The 19,616-nt window shown below is 48.5% G+C and overlaps 1 protein-coding gene across 1 annotated transcript; it reads left to right on the top strand.

The window, feature by feature from the left end:
• The first annotated feature begins 300 nt into the window (after positions 1 to 300).
• LOC147978542 (uncharacterized) lies at positions 301 to 1,053 on the top strand. The gene has a single exon (XM_087514794.1). The coding sequence runs from the start codon at positions 301 to 303 to the stop codon at positions 1,051 to 1,053; it is 753 nt and encodes a 250-aa protein (XP_087370920.1).
• The last annotated feature ends 18,563 nt before the right edge of the window (positions 1,054 to 19,616 follow it).

Here is a 19,616-nt window from a genome sequence, read left to right as displayed (position 1 = left end):
TAGCTGCCCCGATCCCACTCCTCTGCATGATCCCGCTAGCTGCCGCGATCTGCCGCCCGCTCACTACGCTTCGCCCGCTCGCTACGCCCGCCCAGTCGCCAGCCCACTGCATCGCCAAGTCCCTCGCCTCGCCCACTGCATCGCCTGCCGCCCGCTATGCCCGACCCGCCTGCTACATCGCACGTCGCCTGACCCGCCTGCTGCCCACTCGCACGTAGCCAGCCCCGTCTCCCGCTGCATCGCCTCGCTGCCATTCTCGCGCCGCGCCGCACCGCCGCGCCGCTCCCTTCCCGCACCACTATGACTTCCTCCGGCTCCTCCTCCTCCAACCCCTTCGCCGGGCCGGACCCCGCTGACATCCACGACATCAACATCCACAACCGCGTCCCCGTCGTCCTTGATGCCACCGACGCCACGTACTTCGCGTGGAAGACGTACTTCTCACTGCTCTTCCGCGAGAACAACCTCGTGGATCACGTTGACAGCTCCGTCGACTCCCGCGCCATGGTGGGCGACTCTAAGTGGACCGCGATCGACGCCACGCTCATCCGGTGGTTCTTCACCACCATCTGGACGGACCTGTTTCACACGGTCATGAGCGATGGTGATGATGCTCGTGCCGTATGGGTTAAGCTCAACGGCCTCTTCACCGAAAACAAGCTTCAGCGCCGTGTTTTTTTGCAGCAGGAATTTTTTGAGTGTCATCACGATGATCAGTCTATCGACGACTACTGCCGCCGCCTGAAGACGTTGGCGGATGAGCTCCGTGACATTGGTGCCAAGGTTGATGACGACCTCCTCCTCAGCACGCTCACCGTCGGCCTCAACGAGGACTTCGGTAACGCCGCCTCCAACCTCTCCCTCATACCGGAACCCTCCTTCCCCAAGTTCGTGGCATACTTGTGGTTGGAGGAGCGCCGAATGAAGGGGATGTCCATCACCTACGGACGAAGCATATCGAGCTCGACATTCACTTCGTCAGGGAGCACGTCGCACTTGGTCGTGTTTGCGTTCGCCATGTGCCCACCGATCAGCAGTTCGCCAATGTCATGACGAAGGGACTACCCACCTCGACGTTTGAGGGCTTTCGGTCCAGTCTCTGCGTCACCGGCGACACTTCGACTGCGGGGGGGGCGGTGTGTGGAACATGTGTACATGTACGTAGGTCTGGGTTTTGTATGCCGCACCTGTAGTGTCTCTCTCCCCCTGTATGTACTTTTATCTTGGGAGACAAGACACCGATCACACCCCTTGTACCTATATATATGTGCCTAGTGCACGATCAATTATTCTCGATGCACCAAACCATTCTCTACAGTCTTGGCTCGTACAACCGTGGGTAATGTGGTTGTAAACAATCTGCCATCTTGGCATCTTCTATGTATGATCACGATACATCTTGCTTGGCGTATCCTTGAAAAAAAAGTTAGAGTTCCTAATTCAAACTATAACTACAGAGCCAAAAAAGATAAAAATCTGATGTGAATAGTGTCAAATACTATTAACCTATCACTATTTATAGTCTTTTTTTAATCTCTAACTGTCGATCGAGTTTCAGATGATTTTTTGTGGAGTTGTAGACATTTTTTTTGGAAAAGGTGCGCCGCCCCAGCCTCTGCATCAGAAAAATGCATACAGCCACATTTATTAAAAGCAAATAGGTCCAACAAAGGTCATGAACTCCGTTACAAACTAGTCCCCAAACAGCTCACAAAGAGTGGATAATAAAAGCCACAGTCGGCATGCAAAATAAAGATAGGAAAACTAATTGCCTATCCTATTACATGGCCGCCATCCAAACCGGCTGAATATAGCCCGAGCTACCATCTCCCACCGGGCAGATCCAGTAACCAAATGCTCCCTGGCCTCTGTCTGAGTGAGTAGTGACCACATACGGATCAACGTAGTAGCTCGGAAGATGACCTGCAAAAAATGAGTATTTGTTGTTCTGTTAAAAACCAAATCATTCCTGCAGTTCCAGACTGCCCATAGTAAAGCACATACTCCTACACGAATGTGTTTAGCTGTTTGGGTCTCTATCCCATCCAGCCACGTCCCAAATAACGTGTTGATATTATTTGGAGGAGTAATATTAAAAGCAATGTGAACAGTCTGCCAAAGAACCTTCGCCATGGGACAATCCAGAAAGAGGTGTTTGATAGTCTCGTCTTGATCACAAAAACTACATCTCTTAGAGCCAGTCCAACTACGCTTTGTCAAATTGTCCTTTGTTAAAATGACTTGTTTATGTACAAACCACATAAACACTTTAACCCTCAGAGGGACTTTGATATTCCAAACATGTTTGGAATAGGGAATAGAGCTAGAATTTATGACATCTAAGTACATTGATTTAACCGTGAACTCTCCATTCCTGGTTAATTTCCAGCTCAACGAATCCGGCCGTTGAGCAAGCTGCACATCCATCAGTCTTCTCACCAGATGGAGCCAGGCTTCCCAACGCGCTCCGGCTAGTGTTCTCCTAAATTGGATATTGAGGGGAGCGGACCTAAGTATGGTTGCAACCAGAGCGTCTCTTCGTTGCACGATGCTATAAAGAGACGGATACTGTAGCGCGAGAGGTGTTTCCCCTAGCCATGTATCCTCCTAGAATCTCGTGGAGGTACCGTTTTTGATAATAAACTTTGTTATGTTGAAAAAGACTAATTTAACTCTCATCAGCCCTTTCCAAAAAGGTGAGTCCGCCAGCCTCACTGTCACTTGTGACAAAGTTTTGGATTGAAGGTACTTGTTACGCAGAATCTACACCCATGTGGCCTCCGACTCTACAGATAACTTGTACAGCCACTTGCTGAGAAGACATCCGTTTTTCACCTCAAGATTTTCGATCCCTAGACCCCCTTGGTCTTTTGGTCGGCAAATAATATCCCATTTAGTGAGTCGATACTTCCTTTTTAAATCATCACTCTGCCAGAAGAAACGGGATCGATAGAAATCCAGTATTTTCCTAACTCCAACTGGTATCTCAAAAAAGACAAAAGAAACATAGGCATGCTCGTGAGAACTGAATTAATAAGAATTAACGGGGGCCCATATGACATCAGCTTGCCCTTCCAACAGCTTAGTTTCTTCTCAAATCGATCCTCGATACACTCCATTCTCTATTTGTTAGCTTACGATGGTGAATTGGTATACCCAAATACGTAAAAGGTAAACTTCCAATTTCACAACCGAACAATTGCTTATAGGCCTCTTGTTCTTCTTTGGCTCTGCCAAAGCAGAACAATTCACTCTTGTGAAAGTTAATCTTTAACCCAGTCAATTGTTCGAATAAGCATAACACCAGCTTCATGTTTCGCGCTTTAGCCAAGTCATGCTCCATGAAAAGGATAGTATCATCAGCGTACTGTAGGATAGACACCCCTCCATCAACTAGATGAGGTACGAGGGTACCTACTTGGCCAGCATCCTTTGCCCTACCTATTAGAATGGTCAACATGTCAACTACGATGTTGAACAGAATAGGTGACATCGGATCTCCTTGTCTCAGGCCTTTATGTGTCTGGAAATAGTGACCTATGTCATCATTCACTTTGATCCCAACACTCCCTTTTTGCGTAAAAGATTCAACATGGTTTCTCCAAGCCGGGTCGAAACCTTTCATGCGCAAAGCCTGTTGTAGAAACGGACATTTAACTTTATCGTACGCCTTTTCGAAATCCACTTTGAAAACAACCCCATCTAGTTTTTTCGTATGAAGTTCATGGAGCGTCTCATGCAGGACTACAACCCCTTCCAGGATGTTTCTGCCTGGCATGAAAGCAGTTTGGGTCGGCTGCACCACAGAGTGCGCAATCTGTGTGAGTCTATTAGTCCCAACCTTGGTAAAAATCTTGAAACTAACATTAAGAAGACAAATAGGCCTGAACTACTCAATTCTCACAGCCTCTATTTTCTTCGGGAGTAATGTTATTGTTCCAAAATTTAAATGAAACAACTGAAGCTGTCCGGAGAACAGATCATGGAATATCGGTAACAGATCTCCTTTAATAATATGCCAACACCTCTTATAAAACTCCGCCGGAAATCCATCCGGCCCCGGAGCTTTATTGTTCTTCATCTGTGCAATCGCATCAAACACCTCTTTTTCCGAGAATGGTGCAATCAATACCTCATTCTCATCGGCAGTCAACTGAGGCACATCCTCAATTCTCGACTCATCCAAGGACACAAAGTTATCCTCTGGAGGCCCAAAAAGCTGCTTGTAATAATTGGTAATATAAATTTTTAGGTTCTCTTGTCCTATGATCGTTCCCTCGTCTTGCTCAAGCTGAAATATTCTTTTCTTTATGTGCTTGCCATTGGCAATCATATGGAAGAATTGAGTATTGGCGTCCCCTTGGACAACTTTACAAACCTTGGCTCGCAATGCCCATTTCAACTCCTCTTCCCTCAACAGCTCTTTCAATCTCATCTCCGCATCAACTTTAGCATGAAGCTCTGAGGAATGCAAAATAGTGGACTCGGCTTTCACATCTAAGGACTTAATAAGTGTAAGGAATCTCTCCTTTTCAATCTTATAAATGCCACTAAGATGTTTAGCCCATCCTCGCAAGAAACTTCTCAAGTTCCTAATCTTATTCTGCCATCTCTCAATAGGAGATCTTCCTCCTGCATCTTTCGCCCATTCTCTGGCTATCAGATCCAGGAACCCTTCTCTTTCAAACCACGCAAGTTCAAAAGAGAAAGTATTTTTGTTGCCCACATGTGTTGCCTTCCCAGAATCCACTAGCAGAGGTGTGTGGTCTGAGATACCGCGAGATAATGCTTGGACTGTAACCAAGGGGAATTTCTGTTCCCACTCAACGCTTGCTAGGACTCTATCTAGCTTCTCATACGTCGGGTTTTGCAAAGTATTAGCCCACGTGAATTTTCAACCTGAAAGCTCTATCTCTCTAAGATCCAAGCTTTCGATGATGGTATTAAACATAAACGACCACCTAGCATCGAAATTATCATTGTTCTTTTCATCTCTCCTTCTAATAATGTTGAAATCTCCTCCAACAAAAGTTGGGAGCTGTTCAGATCCGCAAATCCGGACAAGGTCCGCCAAAAAGTCTGGTTTTAGTTCCGGCTGCGCTGCCCCATACACCGCAACCAGTGCCCAATTAAAGCCATCGACTTTGGATCTTACCCGAAATTTGACGGCAAAGTCACCCATAACCACAGTTCGGACTTCCAGCGTCTCACACTTCACCCCAAGAAGGATTCCCCCTGATCTACCTCTTGGAGGAAGGTAGTGCCAATCAAAATCTACACCGCCGGACAAAGTGTTCAAAAACTAAGGAGAGAAATTGTCCCTTCCCGTCTCGAAAAGTGCAATAAAATCCAGTTTATGTTCAATGGAAGCATCCGCAAGAAACCTTCGTTTAGCCAAGTCCAACAGATCTCTGCTATTCCAGAAAATGCCTCTCATAGTTCGTCATGGAATTTTTTGGCAGTACGGACCCTAGCACTCCTACGCACCGCGGATGTTGGATAAATCTTACGCCTCCACTTTCGCTTAGGCTTGTTATACTCGTCCACCCGGTCCTCACAACCGAGCTCCGCGGCCCTAACCTCTTGTCCCTCTACCGGAGCACTCTCCTCCAGGGGTAACAAGCCATCATCCTCCTCAGTCTCATTGAGTGAAGGGGCAACATCCGCACACAAAGAATCGAGCACCCTGACTCCCAAAGCATCAATATCAGAATCGTTCATAGGTTTAATCGCAGCTAAATTACGGATCAACTCTAAGGGACGATCCGCTTCTAGGTCGAGAATGTCATTAACAGATTTTGAAATTTCACTATCATTACTACCCAGTGAAACTCCTAACTCATTTGCAATGTGGATGATCTCATCATTAGAAAAATGCAAAATAGAATTGGACATATTGACTGACATACCAGTAGTGACCTCCATGTCACGAAGCTTGGCCGCCCGCATGGCGCACCTCAGCTGTATATCATCAACATACGCCTTGTCCTGAAGGCGACAGCTCATCCGTCTGCCCTCAGACACAGGATCCAGTATGCCACCAAAAGCGATGACCGCCTCTCTGGTTGCCCCGTTGGTGGTAAGGCCACTTGCCCCACCTCCAACGGACGACCCAGTAAAAGCAGTCGGAGAGCCGCCGCCCCCCGCCGGCGAGCGCGGGGCCAGTGGGGGCTGGGCCGCCTGCCCAGACTCCACACCAGGCGCCCTACGCAGAGGAGAGAGAGCAGGGGCTGCCTGCCCCCGTGCCCCACCCAACCAGACAGTCGGACTCGACTCGGGGCGAGTCGTCAACCCAGCCTGCGTCAGCATGTCAGATGACGCCCCAGGTCCGGCCATCCTGACCATCGCAGAGGGGGAGATAGCCGAGGCCTCCTGCCCGAACCCCCCTCCCAGAGCAGACCCATCACCATAGGGCGACGCCACCACCACAACGGTCAGTCCTGACGGAGTCCTCCCAAGCAGCGAGCCAGCAGCAGTGGGGAGGTCACCTGCTGAAGACCGTCCCTCCCAACCGGAGAGCCCATAGCCTCAGCAAAGTCCAGAGAAGGCAATGTGTGCTCAAACATATCCTCAGAATCAACCCTGTCGCTCCACAACCTAGGTGGCTGTAGCGACCAGACCTCAAACAGTCTGATCTCTGTGCATAAGTGTCATCCCTGGATCGGTAATGCTGACACACACAGTACTTGAAGGATTTATAACAGAGTAGCAATCACACACTTATTACATCGAATGTGTCAAAAGAGAACTTATTACAATAAATATGGCTTAAGGCCATCTAATACGATAACAACGGAAGGCTTGGAAGATAAAGTGAGTCCATCAACTCCAACGGCATCACTGAGTGAAAGACCACGACCTAAGGCTCCTTACTCATCGTCTGAAAAGTCTGCAACATGATACGTTGTAGCCCAAAAACGGGTCAGCACATGGAATATGCTGGCAATGTAACACAAAAGAGTAATGAACAGAATAATGCTATCACTACATGCATATATGGCGGGTGGAGGCTGTAGGGTTAATATATTTTGCGAAAAGCCATTTTTTCCCTACTGCAAAGGAATATGTTTTATTTAACTATCATGGTGGTTGATAAACATTGAGAAGGTAAACCCCCTCTCAACCCCAATTAAAAGTAATTAACAATAACCCATCCAATTAAACTAAGAGTGATGAGATCCACATGATAATCCAAAGACTAGATACTCAAGATGTCCATAACCGGGGACACGGCTAATCATGATTAGTTTGTACACTCTGCAGAGGTTTGTGCACTTTTCCCCACAAGACTCAATCTCCTCCGTTGGATTTCTCGCGCTACATGGTGTTTGAGAAACGGATGACCGAGACACAGTCTTTCAGAAGCGTTAGCACCTTACGATGGGTAGACCGGTACACCTACTTTCCCCTACATCTGCTAGTCTACCACTGTAAGAGTTCACACAACTTAATCAAATATACTAGAGCCCATAATAGCTTGTGGCTGCACACGGAAGTTTCCAGTATGAATAATCTTATGATCCCTTTGAGCCTGGGTGGCGGTCCATAGGAGAATCACACGGTACCCCGGGATTTCCAAAAATACAGGCAATCACTGGAAACCCAGGTGCCTCAATCCACCCAGATGTGTATTAAAGTTGCCACCTTAAGTTGAACTATTAATTAACAATCTCACATCTGTCATGGAATACACTCAAACCCAATCCACGTGTACGAGCATAGCATGGCAATATAAGCATAGCATAGAAGTAACTCCCAAGGTGTGGTAATAACAGGTGAATATGTACTACCTCAACTACTTCCTAACCCACAATTTAATTCAGATCCTAACCATGCAATTGTTTGAGGAATGATCTAATCACTACTAGGAAAAGGGCTATAGATATGATTGATACTAATGGCGCACCATGGAAGCAGTGCGCCACTACTATATACTAATGGCGCACCGGTTGGTGATGCGCCATTAGTGTGGAAGACACTAGTGGCGCACCAGAAACAGGGTGCGCCACTAGTATTAATTTTTTTTCCATTTTTCCATACAAACTAATGGCACATCAGGTCGAAGTGCGCCATTACTAGTTCTAACTAGTAATGGCGCACCAGGCAGACAGTGCGCCATTACTGTAAAAAAATTATTCTTTTTTTGCAAAACTACTAATGGCGCACCGTTTCACAGTGCGCCATTACTAGTTTAAACTAGTAATGGCGCACTATTACCCGGTGTGCCATTTGTATATATATTTATTTATTTTTACTTTTTTGCAAAACTACTAATGGCGCACCACCTGTAGGTGCGCCATTAGTAACCAGGGTTACTAATGGCGCATTTGCTGGTGGTGCGCCATTAGTAACCTGGGACCCCAACAAGATATTTTGGACAGCCCCACACCTACCCACTCACTTTCCCCACTTCATTCCCTCCACCTCCTTCTCCAAGCTTTCGGCTGCCTCCTCCTCCTCACCTCATTTCCACCATAGATTCATCAAAATTAAGTGGTGAAATTACCTTTTTTTTTGATAGGTAAGTAAGGGGAAAGCTATCTTCATGATGTAGATCTACTTTTTTTCTCCCTAGCTCGCTCCAACAACGTGCACATGCATTTTTTGTGGCCTAGCTAGATCTATGTATGTTTGTGGTGTTGCATGTGTTTGTGGTGTTGCATATATGTTTGTGTTTGAAGGTATCGGTATTTGAAATGCGATAGTTGCCAATATTTTGCCGGAATGTTTTGATTCATTTCCGTTTCGGCGAGAATTTTGGCACTATGCATTCTTTTTGGTCCTATTTTTAGGGAAGGTCATGCCAAAATTTTTCTTGGTTCTAAAATATCGTTTTGCTCTACCCTACAGGCGACCATGGTCCGCACGATGACTGAAGGCATCGTGAATAGGTCTTTGAGCTCCGCGAAGGCCGAGATGCTTCAAAAGAACGAGACGGAGATAAGATGTCCGTGTCGAAGATGCAAGCTGAAGAGCCTTATTGCGGACCCGGATTCCGGGCAGGTGCGGGACCACCTGCTCTTGCGTGGTTTCATAGATGGCTATCGGTGGCAAGGTGATGAAGATGACTATGAAGTCGTCCATGGGGGCCGGGCAAGAAATGAGGAAGGGCAACAAGACAAGTACCACCGCGGCGAGGGCGGGCGAGAAGACGAAGAATCTCTAGGGCATGATCACGACGGTGATGCTGTACACAGTCATCATGTAGAAGATGTCGTACATGATGATGAGGAAGATCAAGACGAAGGGCATGATCATGAAGATGAAGATGCCGGAGCAGACGACGATGGAGGCTGGGTGCAGGACCCTCATATTCAAAAGCTGCTTCTCAAGCAGACGGATAACGCAAGAGCTGCCGCCCAAGAGAAAGCCAAGCTGGATCAACTGGAGATAGACGCGGTTACTCCATTGTATGAAGGATGCAGGCCCGAGGATACCCACCTGAAAGTAACGCTCATGGCTCTGGAGATGAAGGTAAAACACAAAATGACCGACGCATGCTTCGATGAGAACATGTCATTCTGGCACGAACGTCTTCCCAAGGGGAACAAGTGCCCGACCAGTTTCAAGGAGGCGAAGAAAATCGTGTGTCCTCTGGATTTACCGCACGTGAAATACCATGTGTGCATGAACAATTGTATCATTTATCGGGACGAGCACGTGGAGTCTACCATATGTCCGGTGTGCGGCGTCACTCGATACAAGAAGAGGAAGAAAGCTCCTCGAAAATCGGTGTGGTACTTTTCGATCACTCCTCGTCTGCAGCGGTATTTCGCGGACCCTAAGGTAGCAAAGCTGCTGCATTGGCACGCAGATAGGGAGGAGAAGAAGCGGGAAGATGACGGAAATGATCCGGAGATAAATAAAAAAGACAAGATGCTGAGTCACCCTAAGGATGCGAGCCAGTGGCAAGCGTTGAACTTTGAATACCCAGAATTTGGGAAGGATCCAAGGAACATCGTGCTGGGCGCGAGCACCGATGGAGTCAATCCGTTTGGCAGCCAGAGAAGCACACATAGCACCTGGCCTGTGTTTGTGTGGATGTACAACCTTCCCCCCTGGTTGTGCATGAAGAGGAAGTACATTCACATGAGTATGCTAATTGAAGGGCCGAAACAACCAGGGAACGACATCAATCTGTATCTGGGGCTGCTGAAGGAGGAGCTAGACACGCTGTGGAAAACGCCAGCCAATACATGGGACGCCGCAGAGAAAGAATATTTCCCTATGAGAGCCGCACTGCTCACGACGGTGCACGACTATCTCGGTTACGGATATCTCGCGGGGCAGGTAGTCCACGGATTTTCTGGATGCGTAAGGTGCATGGATGACACAACATATCGCTAGCTAGATAGAGATCCCGGGTCTTCGAAAACTGTGTTCATGGGACATCGAAGGTGGCTTCGCGATGATGACCCATGGAGGAAACACAAGGATCTGTTCGATGGTGAAACCGAACCCCGAAAACGCCCGTGTACGAGGAGCGGCGAGGAAATAGACGAGCTATTGAAAAATTGGAAAGACTGCCCACTGCTGGGAAAGAAGCAAAAGGCGCCAGAGCCGAGAAAGAAGCGAAAGGCGCCAGAGCCGCTGCTGAAGGTATGGAAAACGAGGTCTGTTTTCTGGGACTTGCCATACTGGAAGATCCACTGTGTGCCTCACAGCCTTGATGTCATGCATATCACGAAGAACGTGTGCGAGAGTCTGCTTGGTACCCTGCTCAACATGCCAGAGAGGACCAAAGATGGGCCGAAAGCAAGGGCAGACTTGAAATCAATGGGCATCATGCAGGAGCTTCACGCTAATGATGATGATGATGATGATGATGATGATGATGATGATGAGGCGAAGCAGGACACAGAAAGTCGTCGCAAAGGCAAAAAGGCCAAGAAGACCGGAAATGACTACCCTCCCGCGTGCTTCACTCTAAGTCAGGAGGAGATCGAGCAGTTTTTCACCTGCCTCCTAGGAGTAAAACTTCCTTACGGTTACGCGGGGAAGATAAGAAGATACCTAGACCCAGCGAAGCAGAAGTTCAGCGGGATGAAGTCTCACGACTGTCACGTGCTGATGACGCAGATACTTCCAGTTGCAATCTGTGGGATCATGGACGTCCACGTCCGTGAAACGCTATTTGGCCTATGCAACTTTTTCGACGTCATCTCTCGGAAGTCGATTGGCGTGAGGCAACTCAGAAGGCTACAGGAAGAGATCGTGGTGATACTATGCGAGCTTGAGATGTACTTCCTGCCCGCATTCTTCGACGTTATGGTGCATCTGCTAGTCCATATCGTGGAGGATATCATCCAACTCGGGCCGACGTTCCTGCACAGCATGATGCCGTTCGAAAGGATGAATGGTGTCATCAAAGGATACGTTCACAACATGTCACGTCCAGAGGGAAGTATAGCCAGGGGCTTTCTGACCGAAGAGTGCATCTCCTACTGCACGAATTATCTAGGCATCGAGAACCCCGTTGGTCTGCCCGTCAATAGGCACCTCGGCAGGCTCGCTGGATGGGGTCACCGTGAGGGTCGCCGCGAAATGCATGTCGACTTCGAGGGTCGACTCACCGACTTTGAAAGAGCAAACCTAGTCGCGCTACAACACATAGACGTGGTCGATCCTTGGGTGGTAGAGCACAAAACCTTTATTGAGAAGACATACAATGACCGAGGCCAACAGAGGACGGATGGAGATATACTCAAAGAGCACAACTCATGTTTCACGTGTTGGTTCAAGCAGAAGCTTCTGTCCTACCCTTTACATGAGGATTCTTCCGCGGAAGAACAACTCATATTCGCCTTGTCACAGGGCGCCGAGCACAACCTGATGACATATGAGGCGTACGATATCAACGGCTACACATTCTACACCGAGGACAAGGACATGAAGAGCGATGGTTATCAGAAATCCGGGGTAACGACGGAATCCTACACCGGTAACGACAAGGACAGATACTACAGAAGGATCGAGGAGATCTGGGAGCTGAGCTACGCTGGAGAGAAGGTCCCGATGTTCCGTGTCAGATGGGCCAAGAGCGTCCTAAAAGAAGACCGGTATTTCACCACCATGGTTATACCCGAAGCCAAATCCAAGACCGCGGGCGCAAACGTCACCGCGAAAAATGAGCCATGGGTACTGGCTTCCCAAGTGGACCAATGCTTCTTCATTACCGACCCGTCAAAGCCCAGTCGTGTTGTCGTGAGGAGAGGCAAAAGGAAGATCATCGGAATGGATGGAGTAGCCAATGAGCAAGACTTCGACAAGTACGGCGACCCGAAGATCGAACATGACGATGACGATGAAGTAGCAGCACACACCACAAGAAGAAGCAGGACCACCCTACCTAAAGGACGTCCGTTCCATAGAAGAACTCCATTTGCGAAAAAGAAGGGCAAGAAGATTGTGAACAGATAGCTAGCTAAGATCGATTGTATTTAAATCGTAGTCTTCATTTCTCGATTGTATTTCATGGGCACTTTTTGATATCATGAATATTTTTAAATTTCATGGGCACTTTTTGAATTCATGAGGACACTTGATCTCGATCCCCCTCCATCTCGATCTCGATTTCCCCTCCATCTCGATCTCGATCCCCCTCCATCTCGATCCCACCCGCACCCTCCCCCGCTAGCTCCACCGCCGCCGACGACCCACCGCAACCCTCCCCCGCTCCACCGCCGCCGACGAGCACCTGGCCCCCCGCACCCTCCCCCGCTCCACCGCCGCCAACGGGCACCCCCCGCACCCTCCCCCGTTCCACCGCCGCCGCCGATGATATTTTCAAGTAACAAATTTGAACATATTTTTAAAAAAATTATTATTGTTTTTATAAAAAAATATTACTGTGATGATTTAAACAAGTTTGAACATATTTAAACACAAATAAATATCAAACAGCATTTAAAATGCATAAAAAAATATTGGGGAGCCTGGGAATCGAACCCAGGACCTCCTAGTGTGTGAGTGTTGCGTGCTGACCAGTCGGGCTAGTGGGGGGGTTCTATTGTAGATAGGGTTAGGTTGTAGATAGGGCTAGTGGGCTAGATTAAAACAAAATTCTAATGGCGCACCGAGGGGTGGTGCGCCATTAGAATAGTCGTACTTATGGCGCAAGAGGGGGTGGTGCGCCATTAGAACCCTCCCCCCACTCCACCTACTGCCCTCGCACTGTGTCCTCCCTCCCTCCCTCGCCAGATTCCCCTCGATCGACCACCGCCATCCGCCACCGCCGCAGCCGCCCACGCGCCCCCGCCATCCGCCGCCTCTGTCCGCCGCAGCCGCCCACGCGCCCCCGCCGCCTCCCTCTCCCCTTCCTCCCCCTCGAGCACCGCCTCCCCCCGAGCCCCGCCTCCCCCGCGAGCGCCGCCCCCTCCGTCCCCTCCGTCCACCGCACCTGCACGCCCTAGGGTTCCGGCTCCAAGGTGGGTGGCAAGGTCGACACGCCGCCTCCTCGACGCGCCGCCTCCTCCTCGACGCGCCTCCTCCTCGACGCGCCGCCTCCTCCTCGATGCGCCGCCGCCCGCCGCCTCCTCGACGCCGGCGCCCTCCTACGGCAGCCTGCCGTTATCCCACAGGTGATTCCTCACCTCTCCCCCCTTCCCCTCCTCCTCCCTAGGCTACCTCCCACGAGTACCACAGCCCTCTTCCCCCGTGTTCTAGGGTTGGTGAATTACGCATCTCTATTAGTCTGTCTGTCGACTAGCTAGTGTACTGATTTTGGTATAATCTATCTAGCTCTGGTGGTGTTCTGGTTCTTGCTTGTTTATTCTCCTAGGCCTTGTTTGTTAGTGATCAGTAATGTAGACATTCTATGACTATTTTTCTTGTCTGTTTACAGTAATGATTGTAGCTTATTCATGCTGGCCATTTCACTGCACTACAACTGGCACTGTTTTACATTCTAGTTTGTGCTTTAGGATGCTATTCATTGCCTGTGGAGAGTCTTGTATTTAGTTCCCTGTGTACTTGTACTTCCTATATAACTTTGTTGGCTTACAAACTACAATGCTAATACATCAGTGGTATCTTCTGGTTATTGCTTTGATACAATGCTTACAATGTACTTGTTTCTTACATAGTGATGAAGCAGGGTATCACTTACAAGTGTTGTGCTCTTGCCAACTTTATTAGAATGTAGTGTAGCATCACATCCTCGCAACTTTGTTAGTATCCGGTTTAGCACCACATCAGCTGTGCTTTGTTTATGTCACTGGTCTTAGTACAACATTAGTCATGTGTTGTCTTTGATGGGTCTCTTGTATGCCTCTTTTTTATATTTTGGCATATTGGCACCCAGTGAACATGTGTTGTTATATGGAAATATTATATAGTGGTGAAAGGCTCAGCTCTGTCTGACTAATGCTGAATTTTCTGCTCTGATTGTTGCTCAAAGAAATTTAGCAAAAAATGGGGTCCTGGGAGACGCCGCTGCTGCTTGAGGCCCTTGAGAGGCCCTTCGTGTCGTGATGATTTTGCAGGTACCCCGAGAGGCCCTTGAGTTTGCCGGAATGTCGATTAACTTCCGTTCCGGCAAATTCGGGTACTCTATATGTCCTATTTTCAGCAAAGGTCATGCTGAAATTTTCCGTGAATTTTAGCATGACTTTGTAAAAATCGGACATATGAGGTACTTGCTACTAATGCATGGGCCGGGGTATCTTAGTACTTAATTAAGTAGGATCAACTGCCCCTTTATTCTTGCTGCATTAAACCACATGTGGCAATAGAGCCAAGTGATTAGGCCCAACTTAGAAATTCTCCTCAGCATCGATAAACCCTAGATGATAAACCCAACATAGGTGGCAATAGAGCCAACTGATTAGTGCCAAGTGATTAGGCCCAACCTAGGGTGCCTCGGCATCGATAAACCCTAAATGATGAAACCTAACTTGGCTGCCCCGGATGCCTCGGTGTCGATGAGAACCTAAATGATGTACGCTTAGGCTTTTAGGGTGCCTCGGCGTCGACAAACCCTAAATGATGAAAGCTTAGGCTTTTAGGGTGCCTCGGTGTCGACAAACCCTAAATGATGAGACCATGATCTTGTTCCTTGACAATAACCAACTTTTTGACCAAACTTTTTTCCTATTTAGAGCGAAACATGGCCCACAACGATGAGGCCGGTGGTTCGGGCGGCAAGCAATTCTGGGAGCTGTCCCAGGAGATGGAGGAACAACCTCAACGCTATGAGGACGCCGCGGAAGACACCGATCCTGATTACACAACCCCTAGTGGCGTCGGGGATGAAACCACTGATGGTGCCGCCGAGGATGCCACCACTGATGATGGCGGCGCACACACAGATGGCAGCCAACCGAAGAAGCAAAGGAAGGACCGGCGCCCGAATGCGCTCCGCACCCTCAAGGAGGAATTCACTCAAGTGGACTCCGACGGGAATCCAACGGAGCCCAAACATATAGTCAAGGGGTACTCGGTTCAGCTCGGGTGCATTCTCCGGAGCACCATCTCGATCAACACCGAGAACCTTAGGCATAAGGACCGAGGGAATTTGCACAACCTCCTCTTCACGAAGCTGCACGAACGATACAAGTTCCCCGCCGAATTTGAAAACACACGCCTCTCAGGGAATAAAGTGAACAGTGCCGCCCTCACGAAGATGAGCACGGCCCTGTCTACTTGGAAAAGCGCGGTGAAGAGAATGATTGATAAAGGTGATAGTTATGAGAAGATCAAGGCAAAATATCCTTTGATGGGCGAAGATGAGTACAAGGAGTTCAAGATCAAGTGCGAGAGCAGTGCAACCTCCGAATCAAGTCAGTGGGGGAAAGAAATGCGGGAGTTGAACTTAGGGGAACACAAACTCGGTCCCGGCGGTTACAGAGTGGCGGAGCCTATATGGGACAAGGAGGACGCGGAGCGTGCCGAGCAAGGCCTACCGCCCCGCTTTGAGAAATACAGCGGTGACAAGCAGACCAGGAACTATGTCAGGGCCCGGTACAAGGAGGACCTAATAACAAAGGAGCTTACCACGGATCCGAAGACCAGGGCGCTTGAGCTTCTTCTGGTAAGGAATACACCCCCGCGTAATTAGCTCCATATGGTTGCACTCTAATTAATCCCCAATATTTCTAAATGGTTCACGTTCCTTTCGCAGGACACTGAAAGCAGTAGCGTGGGGTCGTCTAAGAGCTCCCCTTTCGACACCCCTTTAAATAGGGCGTTGAACATAATGAAAAACAAGGATAAGCTCACTAAGCCGACGTCAGCTGGTCGTGTGGCCGACAAAGGCTTGTCCACAAAATGGGGGTCATACTATACCGCTGGTGTGCGGAAGGAGAAAAAGACCAGCTCGGAAAGCCAGACGCGCGAGGTTGAAGAACTCAAGGCACAAGTGGCGCGGATTCCGGAGCTTGTCCAAGAGCAAGTGCAACAACAACTTGGAACGACGCTCAACGCCATGGTGCCTACGTTGATTCATGGGCTGACGACGTGGATTGCGGGCGGCCAACAGGGGCCTCCCCCGGTTCCCAGCTTCACGGCCAGCAACTCGCATAGCGCGCAGGCGACGCCATTGGTGTCTCTGGCGGTGGCGCCATTGGTGTCTCTGGCGGAGGCGGTATTCGTGTCTCCAGCGCCGGCACGGGCATTGGAGCTTAATGCACCTAGGTGTACGCATCTGCTTCTTAATCTCTTCCAAATCCTTTGCAGGCATCCTGTACGGTCTCTTAGATATTGGCCCTGTGCCTGGCAAAAGCTCAATCAAAAGCTCGATGTCTCTATCAGGTGGCATGCCAGGAAACTCTTCTGGAAATACATCCGGAAAATCCTTTACCACCGGTACTTCCTCCTGTACAACTCCTGATAAGGAATTTACTTGAGTCCTATTCGGCACATGCCGGGATACATACTTGATCCTTCTTCCCTCTGGGGTGGTGAGCAAAATCGACTTACTAGCGCAATCAATGTTCCCTTCATACTTTGATAGCCAATCCATGCCTAATATCACATCCAATCCTTGTGAATCCAATACTATTAGGTCTGAGGGGAACAAGTAGTTACCAATCCTTAATGGTAACCGATCACACCATAGGCTAGCCATATACTCTGCTCCTGGCGAGGTTACTAACATGGGTGACCTAAGGGCTTGGGTTGGTAGTTTAGACTTATCCACGAATCCCCTTGATATGTATGAATGTGATGCACCAGTATCGAAAAGTACAACTGCAGTAAATGACTTAACCAAAAACTTACATATTACTGCATCTGGTTGTGATTCAACCTCCTCCACGTTAATGTGGTTCACCTATCCCCTGTTGAAAGGGTTGGGCTTCTTCCCAGAGCTTCCATTGCCATTTCCATTCTTAGCTTCAGGACATTCATTAGCGTAATGTCCGGTCTTCTAGCACTTGTAGCAAGTCACGTGGCTTAGATCCTTCTTGGCAGGTGTTGCCGGGTTGGAACGGTTCTATCCGCTACTTCCTCCATTACCATTTCCATTCTTGGGGCCACTATGGTTGTGCGAACTTCCTCCATTATGAGTGTGGCCTCCATGGTTATGAACAAGTCCTCCCGAGTTTGGGGTATAACGGGGTCTCTGCTGGGCTCCAGAATTATACTTCCCCTGTCCATACTTCCTCTTGCGGTTGTCAATCTGCTGTTGCTTCCCTTCAAGCATGAGAGCTCTATCTACCAACTCCTGGTAGTTATTGAAATTTGCCACCATCAACTGCATGCTCAGCTCATCATTCAGTCCCTCCAAAAATTTCTCCTTCTTAGCAGCATCTGTAGCAACATCATCTGGGGCATAACGTGCTAACTTACTAAACTCATCCACATATTGGCCAACAGTGCGCCCTCCTTGGCGTAAGTTGCGAAACTCATGCTTCTTCATGGCCATAGCTCCTGCTGAAACATGGTCAGTGCAAAAAGCCTGCTGAAACTGGTCCCATGTCAAAGTGTCAATAGTGTAAGTGACTATAAAATTCTCCCACCAAGATGATGCGGGTCCATCAAGCTGATGTGCGGCAAAACGCACTCTCTCAGCATCTGTGCATCCTGCAGTAGTCAACTCCCTCTCAATCTTGCGGAGCCAATCATCTGCAACAATCGGCTTGGTGCTACTGGAGAACACTAGCGGATTCAGCCTAAGAAAACGGGCTAAGTGGTCAACTGGTGGTGGTGGTGGGTTGTTGTTGTTGTTCCCTTGGTTCTGATTCTGGACTAGTATCTGCATCAATGCATTCTGCTGCTCGATCAACTGAGTGAGCTCCGGTGAAAAAGCAAATCCATTGTCGCGTCTCGGAGACATTTGCTGGGTCTTTAGAAAAGATGAGAAGACAGAATAGAATGAGTTCTAGAGGGAAAACACTACCCATATGCACATGAGACAAACACAAACATATCACTCAATCAATCAAACAAAGCATACAATCGGTCTAGAACTATCGTCACAAAAGTGCTTGGACTATGCTATATACATGGTGGAATACTACTACTGATCTGGTGGTCTACTAGAAAAATTGCTCGGTCGAAGACTCCATGATATCTGCTCCAGCTTCATCAACAAAATCATCATCGCTATCGTCAGGGTCTGAGTCGGTGTCGTCGATGATGATGTAGTTCTCCGGGCAAGTCGAACTGTCATCTTCTCCTCCTGGCGCAGGGTCTCCAATGAAAACTCCTAGCTTCCTGGTCAGGTCGTCATTCTTCTCCACTAGTGCGACGATTTCCTCCATATAATCCTCGTGTGTAGCCTTGAGTTCTTCCTCCAGTTCTGAGATTCTTGTCATTGCTTTCTTCAAATCCATCATGCCTGCGCACATCTGGTTCTCCTGGCGACGAATATGCTGGTTTAAGTCCTGGATGAAAGAGGCAATCGATCTATCCTTCCTGGTGCTGATCAACTCCCATTGCTCATCTTGGCGCCCACAAATGTGGTAGATAGTGTCCTTAAGATCATTGTGGTAGACTTCACCAATGCGTCCATGGTGATGTGAGCTGCCATACTCTTTCCTAGACTCCAGGTGGGTGCATCAAAAGAAAACTCTATGGGTTCAGTGACTGGCATGAATGTCCTTCCTGGAACTTGAACTTGAATCATCCAGCGCTCCTCTTCTGGTAAGGTGGCATTGTAGGTCCCGGTGAAGCTTGGTATTCCAATGTTCAGGTACCTAGTAACTTCCTTCAAGTGGCGTCCAAAAGGGGTGTCTTCATCCGGTTGCATGAATTTGATCCTTGGATCCGCCATCCTAAAGGGTAGAAAATGGAGAGGAGTTAGAAATGAGAAGAGAGTAGTGGTCTAGGACTTTAGCTTAGTGGTCGTGTCCTACAGTCAGCGTGTGCTCTGATACCATCTTTGTAGCGACCAGACCTCAAACCGTCTGATCTCTGTGCATAAGTGTCATCCCTGGATCGGTAATGCTGACACACACAGTACTCGAAAGATTTATAACAGAGTAGCAATCACACACTTATTACATTGAATGTCTCAAAAGAGAACTTATTACAATAAATATGGCTTAAGGCCATCTAATACGATAACAGCGGAAGGCTTGGAAGATAAAGTGAGTCCATCAACTCCAACAGCATCACTGAGTGAAAGACCACGACCTAAGGCTCCTTACTCGTCGTATGAAAAGTCTGCAACATGA

The sequence above is a fragment of the Triticum urartu genome, chromosome 3A, assembly GCF_056163025.1.
Source record: "Triticum urartu cultivar PI428250 chromosome 3A, HENAU_Tu73, whole genome shotgun sequence".
Taxonomy (NCBI): Eukaryota; Viridiplantae; Streptophyta; class Magnoliopsida; order Poales; family Poaceae; genus Triticum; species Triticum urartu.
Note: the sequence above shows the minus strand (reverse complement) of the source record. Positions and strands in the feature narration are given on the sequence as shown.

What these genes read in the sequence shown, in the direction of transcription:
- LOC147978542 (XM_087514794.1), top strand. Translation starts at nt 301, where the DNA reads ATGACTTCCTCCGGCTCCTCCTCCTCCAACCCCTTCGCCGGGCCGGAC.